The sequence below is a fragment of the Nipponia nippon genome, unplaced genomic scaffold (genome assembly GCF_047370975.1).
Source record: "Nipponia nippon isolate SJK-2023a ecotype South Korea unplaced genomic scaffold, ASM4737097v1 scaffold_3, whole genome shotgun sequence".
Lineage (NCBI taxonomy): Eukaryota > Metazoa > Chordata > Aves > Pelecaniformes > Threskiornithidae > Nipponia > Nipponia nippon.
In genome coordinates this window covers 122,840,508-122,863,954 of record NW_028262347.1, presented here as the reverse complement: position 1 = coordinate 122,863,954, position 23,447 = coordinate 122,840,508, and the positions used below count along the sequence as shown (strand labels likewise).

General features: G+C 47.6%; 1 protein-coding gene across 1 annotated transcript in view; it reads right to left on the bottom strand.

The window, feature by feature from the left end:
- Positions 1 to 1,808: 1,808 nt before the first annotated feature.
- LHPP (phospholysine phosphohistidine inorganic pyrophosphate phosphatase) overlaps positions 1,809 to 23,447 on the bottom strand; it is an 89,115-nt gene continuing 67,476 nt past the window's right edge. Inside the window, exon 7 of the mRNA XM_009475747.2 lies at positions 1,809 to 2,676. Coding sequence (XP_009474022.1) covers positions 2,586 to 2,676 — 91 coding nt within the window. The 3' untranslated portion in view covers positions 1,809 to 2,585. The remainder of the gene's footprint in view (positions 2,677 to 23,447) is intronic.

Here is a 23,447-nt window from a genome sequence, read left to right as displayed (position 1 = left end):
GAGCCCACGGGGCATTAAATAAATTCTTGGGGAAACAGGGCACTATCATCTCCCTGCGGCCTTTCTAAAGCAGAAAGGAAAACGGCGTTTCCTTGACCGAGCAAACAGTTTAAAAAGTTTCATGACAGATGGCAGGATGTTTATCTGCCGAAACTTAATCAGATTGAAGCGATAGGCTTAGTGTAATAGAAGAAAAAGGAAGAATTATAGGATAAAAAACATTCTCAGTCAGCCGTCACAGCCCTAACGATCGACCAGGGTTTGTGGCATCCTCTGCCTGTGCGCGGATGCACACGGCGCTGTACACTTTGGCTGAACCGCTACCCAGAGGTTAAAAAGATACAAAAACAGACCAAAAAATGGCGCTAAGGTCATTTTCCCAGATGTGGTTTATTTTACTGTCATTGAATTCCTAGCCCGCTGTCCCCAAGGGGTGCTGTGCAGCTCAGCGGCCAGCTGGTAGCTCTGAAAACCAAGGGTTTCCAACACTTGCAGGCTGCTCCAGGAACACGGAGCATCACTTCGGTGTCCTTCAGGGACCGAGGTCATCTTCAGCTGTTGGGACTGCTGGAAACAGCCGGAATTATTGTTTACCTCCTGCTTGCAAATGTAGAAAGTGGTAGCTGAATGCAGACAGACGGCCAGAGCACGCTGCCCGAGCACATGTATATATAAATGTATGTACCGCATGCATAATTGCATACCTTTCCGTGGTGCCACAGGAGGTCTGAAGCAGGTTAAAGCCCAAACGGTCTCATTCTACTCCAGTCTAAAGCACAAAGCCTGGCCTAAAGCCCAAGGGGGCGCAGAACTGCCGACCGGCTGGTTAAAAGGGGACTTTTGCCTATAAAAGGGCGACCCTTGCAAAGCTGGCGAGCGCCGGTGAAGGTGGGCACCGCCTGCTGCCCCTGGGGCCGAGGACGTGGCGGAGCAACCCCCCGTCTAATTCTGCTCCCTGGTTTGAGCCCCTCTCCCCGCCACGCTCTTGCCCCGTGCAGCGCAGCCAGGCGTTACCAGGGGTGCTGCAAAAGGTGTGCTGTAAAACTGGCGGGCGAGAGAAACTAAAATCTGCGGGGCACTGCAACGCCCAGCGGCAGGGAGCAGCTCCCTTTAGCAACGCCTAATTCTGATTAGAAAAAAAGAAATCTCATGCCTGTCCTTGCTCCATGGAGCATCATCACTTGGCAGCCCTGCTTGTGCCGAGCGCTGCCCGACAGCAGGATGGGGCTGAGCTGGGGCTAAACCGATGCGGCGGGTGCTCGACAGGCCCGCGGTGCTGGCACAGGATCAGTCCCGGGGGTGTTCAAGGAGTAGACTGGGTGCATCCCGGTCAGGTACCTACAGCATCAGGGAGTGGTGTATGCCTGTGTGCTTCTGGTATCCAGCACTGGAGTAAAGTTTAGCCATGACTACTGAGAGGGAAACAATTGGCTGAACATTTCCACATAATATTTATAAAGCGGAATTTATACTTGTGGCAGGAGGACTGATGGAGCTGGTGCTTTACAGAGACTGGTTCCCAGCTGAGACTGGAAACTTAAAGCCAGGAGTGCCAGCACCAGCGGGTGAGCTGCTGTGCGAGGCTCCACGCTGACGGTGCCCGGGCGCGGGTGAGCCCCCGGCTGCATGGCTGGGATTTTAACGGGAAGGGGTAGGAAACCCATGTCCCCCCCACAGGTCTGCCTGCAAGACCCCTCATGGAGGGAAGGAAAAGCCCCTCGCCAGCTTATTCCAGCCAGGGAAAAGCATTTCAGATCCTCTAAGCATCCCTGCCAGCGCCGAGGTGACTGAACACAATGACAAACGGGCCAGATACGCAGGATGAGGTTTATTCCCGACAGGATGGTGTGGTTATTCCGTGATGTGTCACAGCGTTACCGGATTCTCGAGCCCTAACCCAGGGCGGTGCCGGACAGGGGCTAAATGTGCCAGAAGCGCGGTTACCGGCTTGCCAAGGGCGCAGGGGCTGTCCCCCTCCCCAGGGTGCTCGTGCCGCCCACAGCGAGAGGCACGCATGGGACCCCGCAGAGCGGGGCTGGGCCAGTGCACCCCAGCCCAGGGCTTGGTGGCCTCCATCACCCCTCAGGGACATCCCCCATCCCATCTCAGGCACCCCAAAAGGCACAGAAAGGGTGAGTTAAACAGCAAAGCCTGTCCATGAAGGGTGCCGGGTCCCCCGTCTCCCACCTGGGCACCTCCGGGCTGGGTCCCTGGTGGGAGGCAGAGGCCCCTCACCACCCTCAGGGCTCCCCTCGGGCAGAGAAGGCTCAGCCCCAGCCAGGGAAGAGCCTGGTGCTTTTCGGAGAGCTGATTTCACCTGCGTTGGCAGGGGCACGGCGCCAAGGGGAAGACGTTCAAGACACGCCGGAGGACAGCAAGTTCAGTGTTCCCCGAGGAGGTCAGTAGATCATTTTAGTGCCGTTACACGAAACATTCAGGAACGTGGGCGTTCACTACCCCGGGCAAGGCTGGGGCTGGGTCTGTTAACGTCAGATGGGGGTGGGAGAGGATGAAGCGGCCTCCTGGAGGGGCTGCATGCGAGGCCTCCTCCTCGTCCCTTCCAGCCGCCCACGGTGCTGTTGGTTTTACAGCTGCTGGAGGATAATGTCAACTGCTTCGGCGAGGTTGTTCACGTACGCGTCGGGCTTCACGTCAGGGTGGTTTTCATCGCAAGGCCTGCAAAGGAGACAGAAGGGCCTGGCTGAGCAAGGACGGGCTCCCAGCCAGGTCCCACCTCCCCGGCCGTCCTGCTGCTGCTGCGCCCACGGAGCCCAGGGTAGCTCCGAGGTGGCCCCAGAGGCAGCACCCTCAGGTGAGCCTGGGTTTCACATTTCTCCCTCTTCTGTTTTTTTTCCCCTTTTCCCCCTCCTCTCCCCACCTCCCCCATCCCCAGGTCTTTCCTGCATGCTACGGGAGGTCCCATGCCTTTGTGCAACTGAGCTGGGCAAAACTTCACAAAGCCTTGTGTGGAAGACAAGCTACATCGTTAACTAACGAATCCAAATTAATGCACTGCGGTTTACATGGCACTTCTTCATTCAGGCAGTAGCAGTATGAGACAGGGATCACTGGGAGGACACTTCGCTGCAAGCCTAGGATCCTACGAAACTGTGCAAATAATTACTCTCCCATGGTTTTTCCTTAGAAATAGGTAAAGAAAAGAACTCACTTCCAACCTGGAGACACGAACGGTCTGTACATCGCTTCAGTGAATGGGAAGGCTCTGCCAAGGTTTAATTTTGCAGGACCCCCGCCTTGTAAATCTAACAGGGCTGGTTTCAGATGCTACCATGAAAAGGGTCAGACACCCTCCACCGTGAGTCACCACCCCAAAGCAGAGCAGCTTGAAGCCATTTTTTGGCAATGAGTTAATTAGAGCTACTGGCCTAACGAGGCGCAGATGCACAATCCTATTTTCCTGATTCAGCAGCATTGCTGGTGGGGAGGGGGGCAGATGTGGGAGGCAGGAATTTTCCAAACCTTGTGGTTCTGTTATGGCTCTTGGGCTGAGAAACCCAACAGCTGCTGAAGAGAAAACATATGCATTTTATATGCTTAATGGCTTTCCTCTGGGAAAGAGATGAGAGCCCTAATGTCCACCTCCCATCTCTCTCGCTCCTTGTAAAGGGCAAACCTTTATTTAGCGCAGGCCATTTTCTCAGCGGGGAAGATGCATTTCCCAATGGATGCATAAGAGGCAGAGAGATTATTATTATTATTTATGATGTGCAGAATTTGGTGAGCATTTGTCTGTACAAGTACCAAAATATTTCTTCAGTTCCAGCACTGAAGCTCCCCAGGGCTATTTCCTTTCTGCTCATTTGTCAGCCGTGCTCTTCACGTCCGAGTACGTGAGCTCCTCGCAAAGCCATGGCTGCTTTCGGGACCCCACACTGCTCAACATTTTACTTGCTGCAAAGTTACCGTATGCAAGTAGGAAAAATAAAAGACACCGATATTCAGCTTTCCTTGTGTCACCTGCAAAGCCATGTCTGGCACAAGGACGATGGCTCCATGAAATGGACTCTACATCGGTGCTGGCTGTCATAAAAGCAGCTATTTTAAAAGGTGGAAGGTTATTCCATGGGTCTTTATTTAATTATCTGAGTTCTAGCTTGTTACAGGGCTAGGGTGCAAGAAGAATAGTAATTACCATGGTTTTTACGTTTTCCTCAACTGAAGAAGAATTTAGGTTGCTGAAGGTAAAGCAAGCTATAATATACAATGGAGAAAAACTTTCAAATATAAAGCAAGTAAAAATCCAGTATGTGTTCATCCCTTAGGAGGTGATTATTGCTCACCCCCTGATTTAACTAAGAGGCTTTTATGAATGCAGAAATCCCTTTGGGGAGCATGGTAAAGTACTAATTTCTTGTCAATAATCCTTAATTTGAGTGGAGACCTAAAAAAAGTAACGATCAAAATTTCTTTCCATTTTACACTCTGAAAAACATTTCTTTCCTATCTTGAACGTTAGGAGAAAATGTTAAGAACTGCTTGAAACGAACACTTCTACAAGAAATTTTCAATTACACAGCACTCTCTGATCTATTAAAAGGATTTTGTGGTAGATATTGTGCTGACTATACAGAAATCCACCTGTAACTCAGCAGCTAAATGCCAGTCATCAAGGAAATGCCCTGCATACACGCGATGTGTGCTGCGGAAGAGGTGGGTGTATATATACATGTATGTGTATATACATACTGCAGTAAAGCAAATTAGGAAATAAGGTATTTTTACCCATTCGTCCAAATAACGTGTGATGAGAACACACAGACCGGCCAGCCGCCAGCGCCTGGCTCCAGCGAGGTTAATGTTAAAACCCACCTTAGCTCCAAGGGAGCTGCAAGTTCACCCTGCCGTGCTGCCCAACCACCCCGGCCCCGCGCGACCGCCGGGCTGGACCTGGGCTTCATTTTTGTCTGCTGCACCCCTGTTATTCATCCGAGCCCGATTATTTCTCTTCTGCTTTGCAGTCCAATACCCTCCAGGGTTACAGCTGGGAACCCTAAAATACCCTTCTGCTACCCATGCTGCAGACAGACGGCCTCGCTCACAACAGAAGGGTTTCAATCATTTTACTAATAATTTACTGGCGTTATCCAGAAGAAAATGAGAGGAACCCACAGGCTTACGCAGGAGATGTCTCCCATTACAGCAGGCGGGATGCAGCAGAGCCCAGCGGTTCAGCAGGTGCCTCCCCTGCCAGGACCCCGCTTTCCTCCCATGGTGGGGACCGGCCCCATGGCACCGCGCCGTCCCCATGCCGGCCATCCCTACCCCTGGGCTGGAAAGCGTACTTCGTTTCAGCCCACGGCACATTTTGGAGTTATAATTCAGAGACACGTCATATGTCTTAGATTACCTGTATGCTCATCGCTGCTAAGTGGGGGGAAATGCAGGAAATAAAATTGTCTGAATTCTGTAGGAAAGCAGAGAGCTGGGATAAAACACACTTCCCTGCTCTCTTGCCTTTTCCTAGGGCTGTGCTAGGAGCTTTGATTCCTGTCAGTGCCGCCCTGTTTCATGTGGCCTCGTCCTTTGTCTCGCAGAACGCTTCGTAACGCACACAACTGCACACCAACAGCCAAGCGCTGCTTTCCCCCCGCCGCCCCAGCTCAGCGTTGCTCTTTTAAGCATCTGTCAGAAGGAAACTGCAAGCAATAATCCCCCAACACTAATGCCAAAAGCAATGCTCCAAATGCAGCAAAACAATTCAGGAGCCCAAGTCTGGGTGCCAGAAGCGAGGTAGAAGAGAGCTCTGCCATAAAGCCTGCGGGCAAACCCAAGAGGCTGGAAGATGAGCCCTTCTTGGGCCGTCCAAAGGGAGCGGAGACCGTGGCTCTACGCCAGCACCTCCCCCAGAGGTTCGGGCTTTTTCCCAGGAGAAACCCCCAGTTACTGAGAGTTTTAAGATACCCTTCAGTGGAGCACTGTGCTCTGGAGCTTGGCCCTGACGTCCTGGGTGTTGCTTCGGTGTATCAAAGCCTCCCTGGACAGGGCCACCGGGTGCAGGTGGAAACTTCAGCCAAGAGCAGATCTTGCTTCGCTTCTCTGTCGATGCCAATGACTCTTTTGGCATTGCATGGTGGCAGACATCACAACTGTGGGTCACAACACCGACAGCTGAGGTTACTTTTTTCTGTTTCATATTCCAGAAATAAATAAATGAAAAAGTCTAAAAATATCTTTAATTTGCTAGGTCAGCTGAAGAATAAACTTGCACTGAGCTAACTTTAAGATAAACTCCTTCCAATTTTTTTTTTTTTTTTTTACGTGGGACTCTGGTTGCACAGAAGAACATAAATCAAAATGACAGAAAATTATATTCTGTAGCTGAATATTGAGCTGTCAGCAGCCTTGGCCAGTGCACAAACTTGCTTGTGAAAAATCAGCTACAGCCTTGGGAAACACCCTCTTCAGCAAAGCAGGACTCCTTGGAGTGGCTGAGCATCACAGCCTAGATGCATACACAAGGAACATTTTCCAGCCCAAGTTGGCCATGACAGCTGTGAAATGTGACATTTCATTTCTACATCGTCTCTTCGTGGCCACCTTGCTGCTGTATGAAGCAGTCAGGGAAAGAAGTGGCTTAGCACAGGGACCCTCTGAAATCTGGGGTGGTCCTTCTCAGTCCCTACTGCGTTGTGAGGGCTCAGGGAGACATAATCTGTGCCTGCCCCTCCGTGCACAGGGCAATGCTAGGAGAATACGTTCTTCAAAAGAAAAAGCCGTCCAAAATGATCTGTACGTTACAACCTATCAAAGATATGAAGTATCTTTAGCATGATCCAACATGGACAGAGGTCTTGAGACTCGGTAGTTACTCACGTCCATCAAATCATCCTCAGGAGATGACTAAACGTCCTCCTCTCCCAGGGACCATTTATCCCTGTCAGTGCTGCAGAAGCTGAGCAGCTATCTATAGCCTCTGAGCCAGATCCTCCGCCCATACTAAACTGGTTAGTTCAGATCAATGAGACATCAAGGAAGCAGCAGGGCGCTGCAGAAAACTGGCTCTGCGATTTTAACTCTTCACTCGGTCACTTGGTAAGAGAAGCTCCAGCATGGTATCAGGGCTATCAACTAGTAGAAAGCGATGGCTTCCTCCTGGTGAAGCATAAAACCAAATCCTAGATCATACGGGGCAGTGAAAAATCAGCTTCTGCAAGAATAGGAAGGTTCACGTACTGTCTGGGTCACTTGGATAGGTCTCTTCTGGCAAGCTAAATTCCCTGCCTACACTCAGCTATGAGGAAGGGTCTCCAATTGCCCCCACCTGCTATGTAATGTTCTCAATGGTTCACCCAGACGCAGTTGAGTGTCTGTGATGGATGAAGGGTTCTGCGCTGGTTTGCACAGTCCTTTGCAGGAACTACTAAAAGTCTTTAAAGTGAATGAAGCAAATACATGCAGAAGAGAGCACTGCCAGGGACAGCATAAAAGGATGCCTCTAAAAACACTGACTTTGAGTTAACCCTTTTCTTTCCCATATCAGTTGGGATTCTGGGTTTAGTCTGTGGGTCGGGGTGGGCATCGGACGCTGCTGGCAGCCGGCTCCAAACAGCGCTCTCCTGGCAGGACCATTTCTGCAAAGGGCATTGGAGCTCCTGAACATCTGCAAAGGAAAACGGGCGGCTGGGTCCCGGAGGTGTCCTGCTGAGCTGGGAGCCAAACGCCCCACCACGAATAAGGGAATGAGGGAACGTGTCCAGCCTGAGCACCAAACCCTCACATCATGCTGTCCTAGGAAACTTCACGTACCACTTGGAATGAGTTTCTCAGCCCCTCACTTGCGCTTGTTTCCAGCAAAACATATGCAGAACAAAAGGAAACAGCTGGCTTACTGTGTGGACAAAATATTTAGCAGGTAAAAGTCTAAGTGGAGGTAGCTGACATGGATAGTCATGGCCACAGGGATGGAAACAGCTCTAGAATCTAACTCAACCTGAGACCTGCCGAAACTTGACTTGAGAGAACAGGAGCAGATGGGGATTGATCACCACATGACTAGTATCACAGGTTAAAATTAGCTTTTGCAGAGTTCTTTAAAAATAGGGCTAGGTAGGAAAAACACCACACAGCACCAAAGGAAGGCACAGAAGTTAATTCGAAAAAGACAAATGATCTCACATTCCAGTGCACAGCGCTGCAGTCATTTGGCAAACCTGCTCTGTAACGCTGCGTGTCCCACGATCGCTGACCCTTCCAGCAGCACAGCGTTCTGTGAGAGAGCAAACCCCATCCCACAAACTCTCCCTCTGTTTGTACACGGGATCCCTCTGTCACCACACAGACTTCCCACTAACTCCCTGATTAAACAGCATATCCTTCTGCTGCATAAAGTGAGATTAAAAAGCTTGAAACCGTTTCTCCAGACAGCATATTCTTCAGGGGCTCTTACCACGGCTGTAAAATACATGAGACAGAGTTTAACAAGATTTTCTTTATGAGGAATGTAAACAGACACTATAACCTTTGCTAGTTTCTTTGGACAGATGCAATTATTTTACTCGGTGCCACGAGTGAAACTCTTTTTTTTGTGAAACATGCAGTTTAATCAGTTTGGCACTGAAAACCCAAATAAATCACAGTGACTGACAGCACACTGATGGGCGGTTGATGGATGGCTGCAGAGCGCGTTTCCTGACGTTACAATGAGAGACAAACCTGCACCAAAGCCACTAAACACACCCGGCATTGGAGCAGGTCCCAGAATTTCAGGGAACCCCGTACCTGGACCCCATATCTCATGTCACACCCAGATCTCCCCTGGAATAGAAAGAGATGCTTTTGTGGTTAAAACACTAGATTTTGGAGAGCTGCTGTGTGTGACCCCGGGCAGAAGGTTTGTCTTCACGAAGCAGCTAGCGCCTTCCTTTGCTTTGCTGCCATCATTTGGGAAGATGCTTTTGCTCAGAGAGGTGGGCACCATCGACAGAAACTCCTAACCACAGGCCATGCAGCCAAGGATTGCTGCAGAAGTCAGTGGCCTCTAGAGGTGACCTTACCATGCCATCTCCTCCTGGCCAACATGCCTGCAAGAGCTCCAGGAAAGCAAACCCGTGTCAGAGCAAACCAGCATCCTCCGCTGCTCTTCGCTTGCCTCCCAGGACTGCGCACACAGCTAATTGTGTTTAATTGCGACTCATTTAAATTCAGGCATCCACAAACAGGTAAAAATTAATAGCCAAATTGTTTGCTAACATCTGAAGGAAGTCTGCGGGCTTGCCTCTTAATCATTCCCGTTTATGTTGAACTGCTGCAGTTTTAACTGAGCAGAATAAACCGGCTTAGGTACGACACTTCTCCAGGCAATATACCTCAACATACAGGAAAATGCAGAGATTGAGGGGACAGGGAGTTCTCTTCCTGCATAAATTACCTTAAAAAAAAAGCAAGCTTGGCAAATGCTAGCAAACATTCCCCAGATCTTTGTTTTTCTGAATTTCAAGGCACTTCCTGGGGTGAACACTTGTACTTTTCAAATGTACACGTGCTGAAAATTTGATTTGGAGTGTTGTGGTAATTTGTTTGTTTCTAATCAGTTGGCTGCATGGTGATGCTCTAACTAAGGAGCTCAGATACACAATTGCAGAAATAACTGCTTCGAAGAGGATGCTGAGGGTGCTGGTAGGGCTAAAATAGGTGCACGGGGGAGGGCTTGGCGTCCCTGCTGTGGTTTGCTCTACCAGGTCTTTTAAAAAACATAGCACCAAGATCTGATGCAGGACATCACACTGGGGAGCAAGGAGGAGGTCGGAAATGGTGATCATAACTGCAGGTATGAAGTGGTTCAGAGCAAGTGGGGCTTTGCAAAGAAGTAAAAGGAACAGCGGTGACCAGGACAGATCACAAGGTGGAGGATGGCAGTGGCAAACTTCCGTGGATATTACATGTAAAGCTTGGGAGAGGGTCAACACAAATACTTCCAATACCTCTTTCCACAGGCACGACCTTTACTGACGCCGGTTTTAAGTTATCCCTTGAATAATCCCAATTCCTGCCATTTCTGCAGGACACACCACACCAACCGGCCGTTGAACGCACAACGCTGAGGAAGAGGATGACGCAGGCCGCTGTTTTCCTCCACCCATCCCTATTTATTTTCTTTCTCAGGAAATACAGCACATGTGAACACACCAGACTAAGAGCTTTGGAGATTAAAAGACCTGAAAGTCTTTGTACAGGCTATGGATAGGACATATACAGATTCCTTCACATACTTGCTTAAGTAAGAAACAGGCCTGAAGAAAGGCAGGACGGCGATAGGGAGACGTGATGCGAAGTGCTGCCGTCGTGACAGAGGGTACTGTTGGCTAAATGCTCTCACGTGATTACACCAGAGCATGAGATTTTATTAGCACTGACTTCTTTCCACCACCTCCAAAATCCCTCATGCAAAAATGCACTGGGAAGTCAAGCTGGTTTGAAGAAATATTTCAACAAGCAGAGCACTGGTGTTCAGGCATCTGGGCAGCAATTTTCCTTGTCAAAACTGCAGAGCTCTCTCATTTTGTAAAGCAAAAGCAGTTCAGCAGAGGTCAGGCGTTAAAAGCGTGCGTACCAGCGTTACAGTGGAGGAACGCCTGTTCTGGTTTTGGACTGGTTTCCAGCCTCCTTGTCCCAGAACACACGTGGCCCGGGGACAGCTGGTGTTGCAGGGAGAGCTGGAACGTGGTGGCCATCAGGATGGTGAGACACTCAACTGGCCCCTTCTGCCACAGGGGGCTCTGGTCCCATCTTCTCTGCCCATGCTGAAGGCATCACGTGGACTCTGAGCTGGGACCTACTGCAGTCCCATCCAACCCCGAATCCAAAGGTTAAGCCATCACGGCTGAAAAGCCAGTCTTGCTCCGTGCTTGGGATGACGGATACTTGATCGGACTCCTCAGAGAAGACGCAGGTGGAAGGGTGTTACTGCATTTGTAACTGCCATTCTCAGCCTCGTGGAAACCGTTAATTCATCTCAAGCAGTGAGGGCGTGTATTGGTAATATTTGTGCAACATACTCTGTTAGGGCCAACCGATACAGCTAGAGGAAACAGACCTTTGAGAACACAAAATGCTTCTGCCTCGGCAGAGGTGCACATTCACCCCTCGTCACCTGGGTTTCCCCCGTCACGCTGGCCCAGACCCATTTCACCCAGCACGGTCTGTCCAAAAGCAAGGTGCTGTGCCCAGGCTGGTCACCTGAACCTGTTCAGCAGCCTCCTCCTCGGGACAGACAGGTCCCTCTGAGGGGAAAGGGAAGAGTATTCATCTCACGTTCATCCCGTCTTCTTAGATAACAAGTCTGGATAGGAAATATCCTCTGGAAAAGATGATTTTTTTTCCTACTGACTATTTAAAACAGATGACAAGCTCACACCCCAGAATCAGTTCCTCGATAGCCAGGGTTAGGTGTAATTTTTGATAAAGTTTAGATAAAGTTAACTGAGATAAATCCTACCTCTTGCATTACTGCAGCCTGCGAGCACATGGTAGAAATGAACCGTATATGCCAGGGGTGTTTGTGGAAGTGCAACAGCCCCCAGGTTGGATGGGGGTGGACTGGGGGATCGGAAGCTCTGCACTGTACATATGGATGCACCTAGTGCCGCAACGCAAGTACAGCACAGATGTTTTCAATAAAAGCAAGTCTCCCTCTCCCTCTCAAAAGTGAAATGTAAATTTGCTGTTTGCTGAGAAAATCTGAGAACTGCCCCTGCTTTGCCAAACTATCCAGTCTAACAGGGTGTTTGCAAGCACCGTGAGACTCAGCTCTGCCTGGTTGGATTAATTATTGATGACCTGCATGGCTCTGCCAAATGACCTTACTCAATTCAGTAGAAACTAATTTTAAACGCCTCTGAGAAAGAATTTGGACATAAATATTTTCTTTGTGCATATATACAAACACAGATGTGCAGCTTAAATGCAACGAATGTATTAGCTATTAATGGGATTTAATATTATACAAGAGTGGGAAAGATTAATTTCAAGGGCTGAATTTGAAGCTCAGTGGTGCTCAGGCATCCTACTCTGTTAGGTGCTTTTAAAGACCTTAACCTAAGAATATTTCATTGCTTTCCTTCGATACGTCGCTTACATAAGCCATGTGAAACGTGTCAAACGAATGCTGGTTTCTGCATTTCCAAAACAATGCATGGGGATTTAAGTTGCAGAACTCTGGTAGATCCAGATACTAGCAAGAAAGGAGCTTTGCAGATTACAAAAGAAAGAAGTCTTCATTTCAGATTTCAAATGCTGTTTGGAGAAGCTTCATTTTAAAAGTATCAGGCCAAAGTTGCACTGATAGTGTAACCCTCTAAGTAAGATATTCAAAGATACAGTATTAAAAGACTGTTTCTCACCAAACAAGAATCTGAGCTACCCTAAGGAGAATAATATTTGTCTTCAGATGGTGCTCACTGAATCAGTCTTAAACCAGTCTGGAAAATGAAGGCACGCTCTACATCTTTGGCTGCAAAGTTGCTGAGCCTGGACAAGGCAATGGCATGGCCACACGGCGACCCCGGCACAGCAGGACCCCTCTGCGGGGTCTCTGCCCGACTTCTCCTCCTCCCAGACCAGACGGGAATATTACATCCAACCTCACTATGCTCAAGGCTGTCAGGAACCCATCTGTTTCTAAACATGCTTGTGCTTTTAATTGATATAACAAAAGGCAACATGCTTTTGAACTAAGCGGCAAGAGTTCAGCCTAAGTTTTGAGTCGGTGCATTATTTGCGCCTTCTGAAATGGCTCAGAGCCACCTGAGCACGCAGAGCCCACCCAGATAACTCGGCGGTGCTCCTCAGAAACTTCTGCCCCTTCTAAAGCATAAAAACTTTGCTACCATTATTCCAAATTATGGCTCATTTGCTCAAGCCACTCTGTCAATGAGATCTTCATAATCTTCTCTTTGGAAGTTTGCATGGTGTGAATGTCTGCCTACCTTTGCTTCCATGACCACAGTGCCAAGGAGATGAGACTTCCATTTGCCTAGGAAATATTTTTCCCAACATCTGCAGACCTACTGAGGTATCCAGACAGCACCGTTTGCCGTACAGGCATTGAGGTTTTGGACAAGGGGGTATCCTTCTCTACCTGCATGGCACCTACTGCAATGCAGAACGCAGCCTTCACTTGGTGATGTTAAACTTCTACTACAGTATAATTTTCTTCTTTTAAATAACAAATGTCCATGGATTATTCTGAACTCTTCCCAGCCTCTGCCAGTGGCTGTTATAAAAGCGGGGATTGCACGAGTAAGGAAAACGGCTCCATGCACATCACCCAGACAGCAGCTCTTTCTGGTCCTCTGGCATACAACTCCTCAAAGGCGGCAGCCCACAGGGCTCTTTATTTTTCAGAGTCTGTGTCAGCTGCCCAAAGTGACAGAGCTGATCAGCAGCTTTGCTTTTTGTTTTGTTTCGGCGATGAGAAAACCAGGCCCGCCTGGCAGCTGAGCGGGTAGTAAAGTAAGCCTTGTGTTGTGTTCCCGCAGCCTCTGGGCTACTGTACAGCTCCTAAACCCAACAGAAAACAATACAACCCTGTATAGACCAGCAATAGGAAGCCTGCATTGGATCCCTTTTCTTTTTTAACTGGCAATGGCGATCTTAGGCTAGGCTACCTCCCTCCAGAGAAATGCAGGATGTCCTCTGTTGATTACGTGCACAAAGATGGGAAGCTGTTCAAAGAACGATGACATGCTGCATTTATGGACCGTGCTTCGTCCAAGTATCTCAAGCTCTTTGGAAGCGTAGCAGGAAACGTGCAGCACCGCTGCCCTGGAAACATGCTTACTGCAGCCGCGCAGAGAGGCAGCAGGGACGGCCGCGGCGTCTTCCTTCTCCTCCTGGCTCTCTTCCGCCTGGTTCCTGCATCGGGCAGGACATGGGAGGGAGCACCAGGCCGAGGAAAGCTAGCTAGCACATTTTTCAAGGTGTCAAACCACATCTACATTTGTGCTTAAGAATGGATTCCGGAAAGTATGCTAAGCTAACATTGTTAGTGTAAGGATTAAATCCCCAGCACTCCTGGCGCTCAGCCCTCTGCCTGGACCAGGAGAATAGTCCAAGGTTTATACCCACTTCCTTCCAGCTTTGAGTTTCAGCTCCTCAGATGAAGGTTGCTGCTGTGTCCGACTTGCAGTGTGCTACAACACACGCTTAGTGCAGACTCAGTGGGAACCCCTGGCCCTGCTGAAGTCTTCCAAGGGTTTTGTTAAATACCTAGTCCCAGTCAAGTCAACGGGGATTTTGCTCTATGTTGTCAAATAAATAATCCCAAATTTGAAACAATTGACTGATGAATACTCAGGTTTGATCAGTAAAGCATTCAGGACGCATGGTTTCAGCTCAAGGTGTTGTAGCCCATAAGCTCTGCACAGGTAAGGTCTGCGTCCTGTGCTGAACTTCCACAGCCTCTAGCACCATCTTCTCCATCAGTCCCTGGCCGCCACTTTCATAAATATAATGGCTAATAAATACTGTGGCCACCTCCAAATAGCTTCTTTAAATTTGGTTGTGTGGGATTGACTAGGTACTTCCCACAGCAGTTTATTGCTGGCTGTTATTCACATGTGCAAACCACAGCCTGAAACCACAAAATCATCAGGACTCCGACGTTACTAGCTTTGTATCGCACCTACCACGCTCAGAACTGTGGCACCAGGCACCGCCGCTGCCATCACTTTGTTTTCAGACCCTGCCACATTCATCCTCGTGAGGCTAAGATGGTTTCCGAGTCAGTTCTGCATGATCTCCAAGACCTAGAAGCCAACGATTGGGCTGTGCAAGGTGCTCAGAAGAGCTGTGAATGAAAGGGGGGCCCGGGGGGGGCGACACCTCCACCTCCAGTGCAACACACAACGCAAGATTTTTCCATTGCAGGTATTTGACCTCTCCCAAGAGAGAACTGAAAGAGTCTGCAAGTCATGGGAGAGCACTAGAAATGGCCTCAGAGCACTAGTAAGGCTATTGCAGCAGCTCAGTTTCCACTGCTGTACTACCTGCTCAGGGACAGTACGTAGTATTTCTTAGGATCAGATAATTTCTTAAACATTAAACCAATAAAAAAGACTTACAGTTTTACAACAGAGCAGAAAAAACCCCCAAATAAATAAGAACAGTGGCTTTGAGACTGCTTCACCTTCTTGGTATCTGTAGTTTTTGCTTTTATCTGAGTATTTCTGTTGAGACTAGTTTCCTCCCTTTGCATCAGCTTGAAGTGAAGAGTAATCCTTTAGAGAATGAAAGGCCCATAATACTGGTTTTAGCTGTGGAGCAGCAGCTTCTGAAACCCAGCCTGGCTTGAAATGAAGTTTATTTACATAGCATGCTTGGTACCTTTGAGAAAATCTACTACCGAAAATACTTCAAAGGATCACTTTGTACTGGAGGTGGAACAGCCACGAAGACTGTATTCTCTGCACATATTGCTAAATTCTTGCAATGCATCTTAGGGTGGAGATATTTGTCTATGAAGTTAAAAGCAACCCAACAAACCTAATCCCTTTCAAATTGCGTTCAAGACAGCACAGAGCAATCTGTGGAGGGCTAACCAATCCCTTCTGCTGTTTTTTTCCCAGTCTACAATGAAGCAGTAGCCTGAAATGTAGGCTTGGTGTGTGCTATCTGGGTATATAAGTATAATAAAGAAATTTTTCAAACAAACCACTCAAGCACTTGCATGGAAAGGACTTTACTAGATCATAAAGAGAGAGACTTCGTCTTCATTAAGTAAAACATTAAAGGAAATGTTCTAACTTACAGCACTATACATTAATGATCAGCAATGTAAGGGGTTTAATTGCCTGTTGCTTTCCCACCATAAATTACTACCTGCAGCTCATGGAAAACCTTCCTCCAGACCTGTTCCTCACTCCCATTTCATACATTCACGCTGACGGAAACAGCGGGGCAGCCTGGAGTTGTCCAAAGTCCATATAAATGGGCATGTCTTGAGAAAGCAATGAACATTTAAGAATACTGCACGTTTGGTATAAGCTTTTCAAGTAGCTCATGACATATGCAATACTCTACAGGTTTTATGACTGCATATATCCGAACTTAGTAACTAGCCAGTACAAGCTGAAGATGTCCTGTAGTGACCTAATACAACAGTGAGACAGGACATATCCATTAACCCTCCTTGTTTGCAGCTGAACAATATCCACATCCAAATACACGCACAAATATTTTTCACTCCCAAACGCAAGGTATTTCCTCCAACCTTCAGACCCCACCTGTGTCTCCCTTCTATATCCTCTTGCGTTTTTCAATGTCACTTAAAAAAAAGAAGAAAAAGATGCGCGCGTGCCCCCAGACCAGCTACAACCTGGTGCCTGCGGGGAGGCACTGGTGGGAGCATGCTTTCCTCCATGTGCCCTCGAAGTCCAGCCCTGACTCGTAACAAAGTCCACCAGCCAGCTTCGCTGCTCTGTAAAGTCAGGCGTGAAATCCTCTTGTGGGTCACAAGAGCGAGTAAATCCCGAGGAAGAGTGCTAACTCCAACCCAGGCTGAAGAATCTCAGCATGAAGAAAAACACTGAAAAAAACGCTGCCTAGGCATCCTTCTGCTGCAAAACCTAACAAAATATTGATTCAGCTTCCAAAGAGGAGGCTAAAATCCACAGGCTGTGCAAATCCTAAAACCCACAGGTCTGGCAGCTGCCACCACATGACCCTTCACTTTGGTTACGCTTCAAGAAATTGTTTTCCAGCCTTCCCTTATGGAGATCTACAACACTGAGGTAAAAACAAAGTAAAAACATCTGTATCTTAAAATAACCCTCTGAACTCACCTGGAGGATAAGCTGAGTTTTCTCCAACATTTAGGAGGTCTTTCGGTTACTTTGGGTATTCTAGTGTTGGAATATTTTCCTGTGCTCTGCATCTGCCTTCCTTCTTTTGCTACCAAGCCCCGTTTTTTCTACATTTTGCCTAATGTAACATTACTAAAACCAACTCTAGGCTGATGTGGACTTCAGGCTTCCACAACTATGCTGCTCTCAGTGTGGAGACGATATTCACTTGACACTTCTCCCTTGGGCAGTAGTGGGTTGCCGTTCCTGGATGTCCCGCGGGTGTGTATTTGCCACATGCCTGTACTCAGAGCCCTGGATTTCTAGATAATGTGCTTTTGATATGGAGTCTGATATGATTTAGTTGGTAGTTACCTATACTTGATTATTCATTAATATTAAGTAAGATCAGACAAGCTTCCGAGGCACCACAGGCAAGGACACCTGGCAGGCGCCTGCCGTTTCCCACCTGATGGGACCCAGGGGAAATAACACCCGCAAGGTGAAGAGAGGTTATTTATAGGAGAAAAACTTGGGTGGATGGCAACCAGGTTAGCACGAGCCAGCCTTAAAATCTTACACAACAAACAAGCAAAAAAAAAAAAAAAAAACAACAGGAAAAAACAGGCGTGTGGCTTGGGAGAGCAGCTGTCTCTGTTGTGCCACTGGTCTTAACTCTAGTTATAAACAATGTGGGACATTCTGCAAAATTAAAATTACAAAACTTAACTACGGATAATTGCTAGAGGCAAGCCACAGACTCTGACTTTGAATGGCATCTGCCTGAGTCTTGGCTCCGGGGACTTCAATGTATTTCCTAACTCTGGATGTCACTTGTCCAGCCTTCAGAAGTACAATGATGCGTCAGTGATGCTCCAGCCAGGTTTGCTGCAGGACTTTTATCTTCTGCCTAGGACTAAGCACTTCAGAAAAGCTTTCCATCCAGCCTGTGACCACTTACAGTTTCTAAGGCTAACTCTGCCTACATTATTGTAATCTGATTTTAACTCACTAGCCTCTGTGTCTAACGGTAGCTTGTATCCTATGGCAGGCTTTTACATGTCAGCACACTGACTCCAGACAAAGCCTTTTTGTGCTTTTGCAGCTAACCCAGCAAATACTGCTCAGAGAATACCGAAGCTCTGGAAATTCCAAGAAACCAGATAATATGAAAAAGAGCCTGAAAAATGTTCAATTAACATTTATGCAGAGTAAACTGGGGTTCTCAGGTAATTATCAGCAGATCGTAGTAAACACTATGGTGAAATCATGCTCTGCTGAAAATCATTTGCTGATGAAGACAAGCCTTAAGTCAATGCTAAACCATGCTGCCATTCGCACACACGATTTTAGTAACAGCTGTTCCCTCCCCAGGAAAGGGCACTGCCTTCTTTGGGGGGAAAAACATTCAATAGAGTGATCTCGCCATTGTCGGGTAGCTAAAGCAACCCAGCTCATTTGCTCCTCAAGCCTGGTAGGCTTCCAGAGACAAGGCAAAGGAAACCCACCCACATGATAAGCTCTAACGAGGCTGTAAAACAACACAAGCACAGCTCCAAGCTGGAACCGGCGGTGAGCCAGCCCCGAGCCCCACCTCCAGCAGTGCCGCTGCCGGGGTCCCTCCAGAGTCTCTTTTCGGTTGACTGTAGTCTGTTGGGACACTTATACTATCTACCCAGTAGCCATAACCACGCATTACTTCACAGGAGGAATAAAACAATATTTAAGCTGGCCCACAGATATTTGTAGACTGCTGATGCCCCGGCAGAGAGAGGCTTCAGAGGCTGGCAACAACAACTTCACTTGGGATAACAGGGCTGGCCGCTTGAACGAGAAAGAAGAATTACCCGTTGGAGAGATGCAGAGAGGCGAGGCGACATTTGGAGCTGAGTTTCACTACCCTGAATCTGGGAGATACTATCTAGATACAAACCCAAATCAACAAGCCAGAATCCCAACCACCTTCCCAAAGGATTAATTAAGGCATCCTCCTCCCAGCCCCCATTCAGAAAATCTGGCTGGAAACTAAGTAACAGCAACTGTTTACCCCATTAAAGCTGTGCAGTAAGAAACGACAGCCTCCTAGAGCTTCCCACAAATGCAGGCAAGATAAACATCTTTGTTATAAAGCATGAGCCTCTCCAGTTTTATTGACAGAGATAGAAAGTGTCAGAGAATGGGAGCTGCTGAATCCAGACTCTGATTAGCAATTAAACACTTCAAGAGGGGCAAGCCTCTGGGCAGCAATGTCCTCCCCATTAATTCACAGAAAACCTTCTCACATAAATTAGCCAGCCCCGTGATTTTAATGCTTGGGTATGCCCTTGACAAAGGAGCCCTTACAGGGCTCTGCGCAGCCATCGGCTCCAGCCTCGCCTGCTTGGAAATCTGGCGGGGGTCCAGAGGGCTGTAGATAGATGTGTGCCCCCGTCGCCGCGCGCGTGCCTTCCCATGGGGACCAGCCCCGACGGTCCGGGGAGCCTCCTGGATGCCACGCTGCATCGGGTTCCGTCCCTTTGGCTTGAACTCGCTTACACAAATAGCAAACGCGTCCTGTTTTTGCAAGCATGGGAAACACGTGCGTGGATGCCTTGGAGCTCCCTGGCTTCGTCACGAGCCACGGGCTGGGGTCCAGCCTCAAGCGGCCCTGGGGAGCAGCACCCACCTCAGCTGGCGATGCTGTGATTTACGCTGGCGGATGGAGGCGAGATCAGAATCGGGTATTTTCTACATGAAAGGTATTACATAAAACCAAAGGGCTATTCACGTCACCGGCCCATCTCCCTAATTAAAAGCTGCAAGACTCCGAGCTCAGTCTGAGCAAGCGATCAATCCTCCCGACACAATGTGCCCGCAGAGATGTTTGCAGAACACGTCTGACGCTGCCGAGGGCTTTGTTTCCCCTGCACCTCCTTCCCCGAGCATAAAAAGCTGCAATTGAAAAGTCCTGGTCCTTGGAGGGAGCGCTGGTTTTTATCAGATGGTAACGATGAGTACATCATGAAATCATTTAATAGTTCTCATTAAATGCATTGCTGGAGAGCAGGCCTGATTTATGAACGGTATGCTGTGGGTATAAATAAGCTGCACTTTGCTTGTAACACAGCTGGTCAAGAAAATTAATGTTTTGTTTTCCATAACCTTTGTACTCTCCCTTCCTCTGCTACTATGGCAAAGCTCAAGGCGTGTAACTCGATCGTTCTGGGGAAGACAACACACATCCGAATGCCTCGCAGCGGCTCAACCCAACGGCGCAGAGGCAGGCTCCCCAAACGCAGCCTTGCACTCCAGCTTTCCCAAAGCCGCCGCCCTTCCACGTGGATATACCTCCCTGTTTCAAAACACCACCCCGAAGTGCTTACAAGCAGACTTGCCTCTTTTGCGTTTGTGCTGGAAGTGTTGCTGGAACAGCGTTATCCTGGTAAGTTCAGGTCCAAGAAATACTGATATATTTAGCACAGCTGCATAACTTTCCATCTTTAAAAGCCCAGTATTCCTTTTTCTTTTTTTTGCCCAGGGAATAGGACAAAAGCCACTCAAACTGATGAACATCCATCTTCAGAAGAGAGGAAATACAAGGCCGTTGCGACACAGGACACTGGCCAGAGACACTTTTTAATGCTTCTATTAACCATGGCACCTAATCCCAAGCAAACACTTCATCAGCTGCATAATGTTTTTTTCAAAAGACCTTTTAGTCCCAGCACAAGGTGTACGCTGTGCATGTGATTGAGCACAGGGAAAATTGCACTTTCAGGGCAGACAGATGTTGAAGAGGCTTAGGAGAGAGTCGATTTAGACAAGGATAGAGAGAAGGGCTCTGCAATCATATGGTTCACATCTGGAATTTACAGGCATGATAATTTTATAACCCTCTCCTTACGGTTTTGAAGCAATGCAATATTCTCCCTCACTTTCCAGCCTAAGCAAGAAACATCCTCGTGCATTTGACAACTTGATGTGACTCCAAGGCTGCACACCGTGGTGTAAAAAAGGTAGTGGGAAGCTGGCAGAGCCAGTGAGGTGCATACGGACACTTTTATTTCACAGGTATTAAAACACAAAGTCTTAAAATCAAAGAGGAAGACCCAGTTTCAGTTTACTTCTGCTCACAGCAAGTCCCTTTATATCTCATTCAGAGACCCTTCTGATTGCTTTTATGGTATATATGAGCCTCTCTTCATAAAAGCCACTTTCTAGTGACTTTATGTATTTCTTTTCTGGTTGAAACCAAGAAACCTCTTACTCAACCAACCACTTTTCATGTGCACGTAACACGAGGCTGTAAAATGACTGCAAGAAGAGATTCTCAGGCACTAGGAGACAAAGCACTGAGACAGCTGAGAACAAAACAAGGTGAAAATCACCTCCAACCATAGCAGGAAATGTGGAAAAGCTTAATCTCTTTCAAAACTAATATTTTTACATTTCTGCAGACAGCCCCAGCGCGGTCACAGCTGTGTGCATGTTCCAGGCACTGACTTTGTGTGTGGACTCACAATCCGCCTAAAACCAAACCTTAGCTATCATCAGGCTTAGTTCAGCCACATATTTGGCATCTAAACCCAAAGAAATTAAGAGCGTTTCTTCAGGAGGCAACACAGGTTTTGGCAACTGCTGTTGAGTTTTAAACATTTGAAAGTAATTGCTAATGCACAAAGAAACTGGAATTGAGGAGTATTTTCCTCAGGTTGGAGAGCAATGTGGGTCTCCACTCCAACAGCTATGGAAAAGTCAGTCAGGCTCAGTCTAACATGCCCGACACAGATGTCAGCACCATCCCCAAAACACGCATACACACAGACACATATACACATTAGCATTTATGGTACTCATTTTGAATGTCTGTTTCTCTGTAGATGAAGAAAATTCATATTCCATTATCTTCCTTTAAAATGATACATAAAGCAGGAAGACAGCTTGTTTCAATAGGAAAAATTTATTGGACTAATTTATAGGGTATATTTATTCATAAGACAAATTTTTGCTAGGCCTGGTGATGGATTAAGATGAATCTGACCTAATGACTCTGGTTCTTCTCTCCTACTAGTTCCTGTCTTGATAATTAAGAGGGATTTAATTATTTCTTGGAATTTAGTTATGCAAAAATATATCAATTTTGCAGAGGTCATTAACTCCAGGGTTTCCACCAAGTCACACTGACTCCAAGGTTGATCTTGAGCTGATGCAGCTCCACATCTCGTTTTTCCTGGTATCAACCAGTGTTTCATTTTATTGCTATTTGGATTTCTAAGAGAGGCTGGGAAGGAAGGGAGGACATGGAGAACTGACTCCTGCCTCTGACACTGGCCTGGTGCGTGACCTCAGGTCCGTCACTTCGCCTCTCCGTGTATTGGTTTCCCCAGCTGAAACATGAGAATAACGATACTTAGCTCCTTTGTGTAAGCACTTTGAAACTGCGTTATGAAAAAGCCAGATATAGAAGAGTGGGGTGTTTCCAGTCCCTTCAAGATTAAGTGGGGATAAGATTCAGTGATGGATGAACCTGTGTCCAAGCCCTAAAGCAGGGGCTGGAGGATGGATCAGTCACAAACTGTTTGGGACGATGCTCTGGCCAGCTGGGAGTCATAAATGGGTTTTGGTATCGACTTCAAGAACATCAGAGCTTCACCTTCTAAGTCGCAGGGCCTCATCTGTAAACCAGAAATAACGGGATTTCTGTCTTTCCATTCTCTCTCCCCAATACAGATTTGGTGTTCTCCAAGCACAGACTGCACCTTATCTAAACTATTAAACTCAGTTTTGGTAGGAACTTGGAGGAATTACTGAAAGGGAATGAAATAATCTTACAAGCAACAAGACCAGCAATAAGAGGCAGAAGAGTGAGAGAGCAGGAGGGAGAAGTTGTTTGCGACTCAGCACTGAGCCCTTTTGGTGGGGCACGCAGTGTGGGCACAGCCATTTCAGTGATAAATTTGTCCCTAAAGTATGGGCCAAATTCTGGTCTCCACCACCTGTGAGCAGCTTCCTTTGACTTCAGCGGGAACCGGTTCCACACAGCTGAGAGCAGGATTTGTCTCTATGTATAGTATGTCTTGCACGTAAACAAAAGAGGGAGGAAGAGACCTCTTAGATAATCATCACAGAAATTATCTTGGCCTTTCTAACACCGATGCCAAAAATATAACTGATAAAAAAACCCTAGAGATCTCTGCCTCATGATTGGATTTCTGCCAGCATAAATTTGGAAATTTGGGTTGTTTCCTTGTGTGCAAGGATGTCTCCTGCACAAAGTTCCCACTAACTGCATACAGGACAGTAATGGCCCTGCTTTTCTTCCAGTGCACCAAGTCTTTCTTGGGTCTGCAAAGCCATATCCCATGCAGTAACTGCACGGCTCTGTGCAGCAGTTGTGGCAGCCCCATGACAGACACTGGAATCAAAACCCAAAGACTTGTGTTTGGCAGCCGTGTTCAATGATATCTTTGTGATCTTGCACAAACTAATTAGTCTATATTCCAATTTCAACATGTATAAAGCAGAGCACAAATACCCAGCCTTCAACCACGCGAGGCCTAGGAATGAAAAGCAGCGCACTGACGAAAGCATGCTCCGAGTATCACCTAATCATACTCCAGGTCCCCTTTTCCCACCTAGACATCGTCTGCATGTACTCTCAAGGCTCCA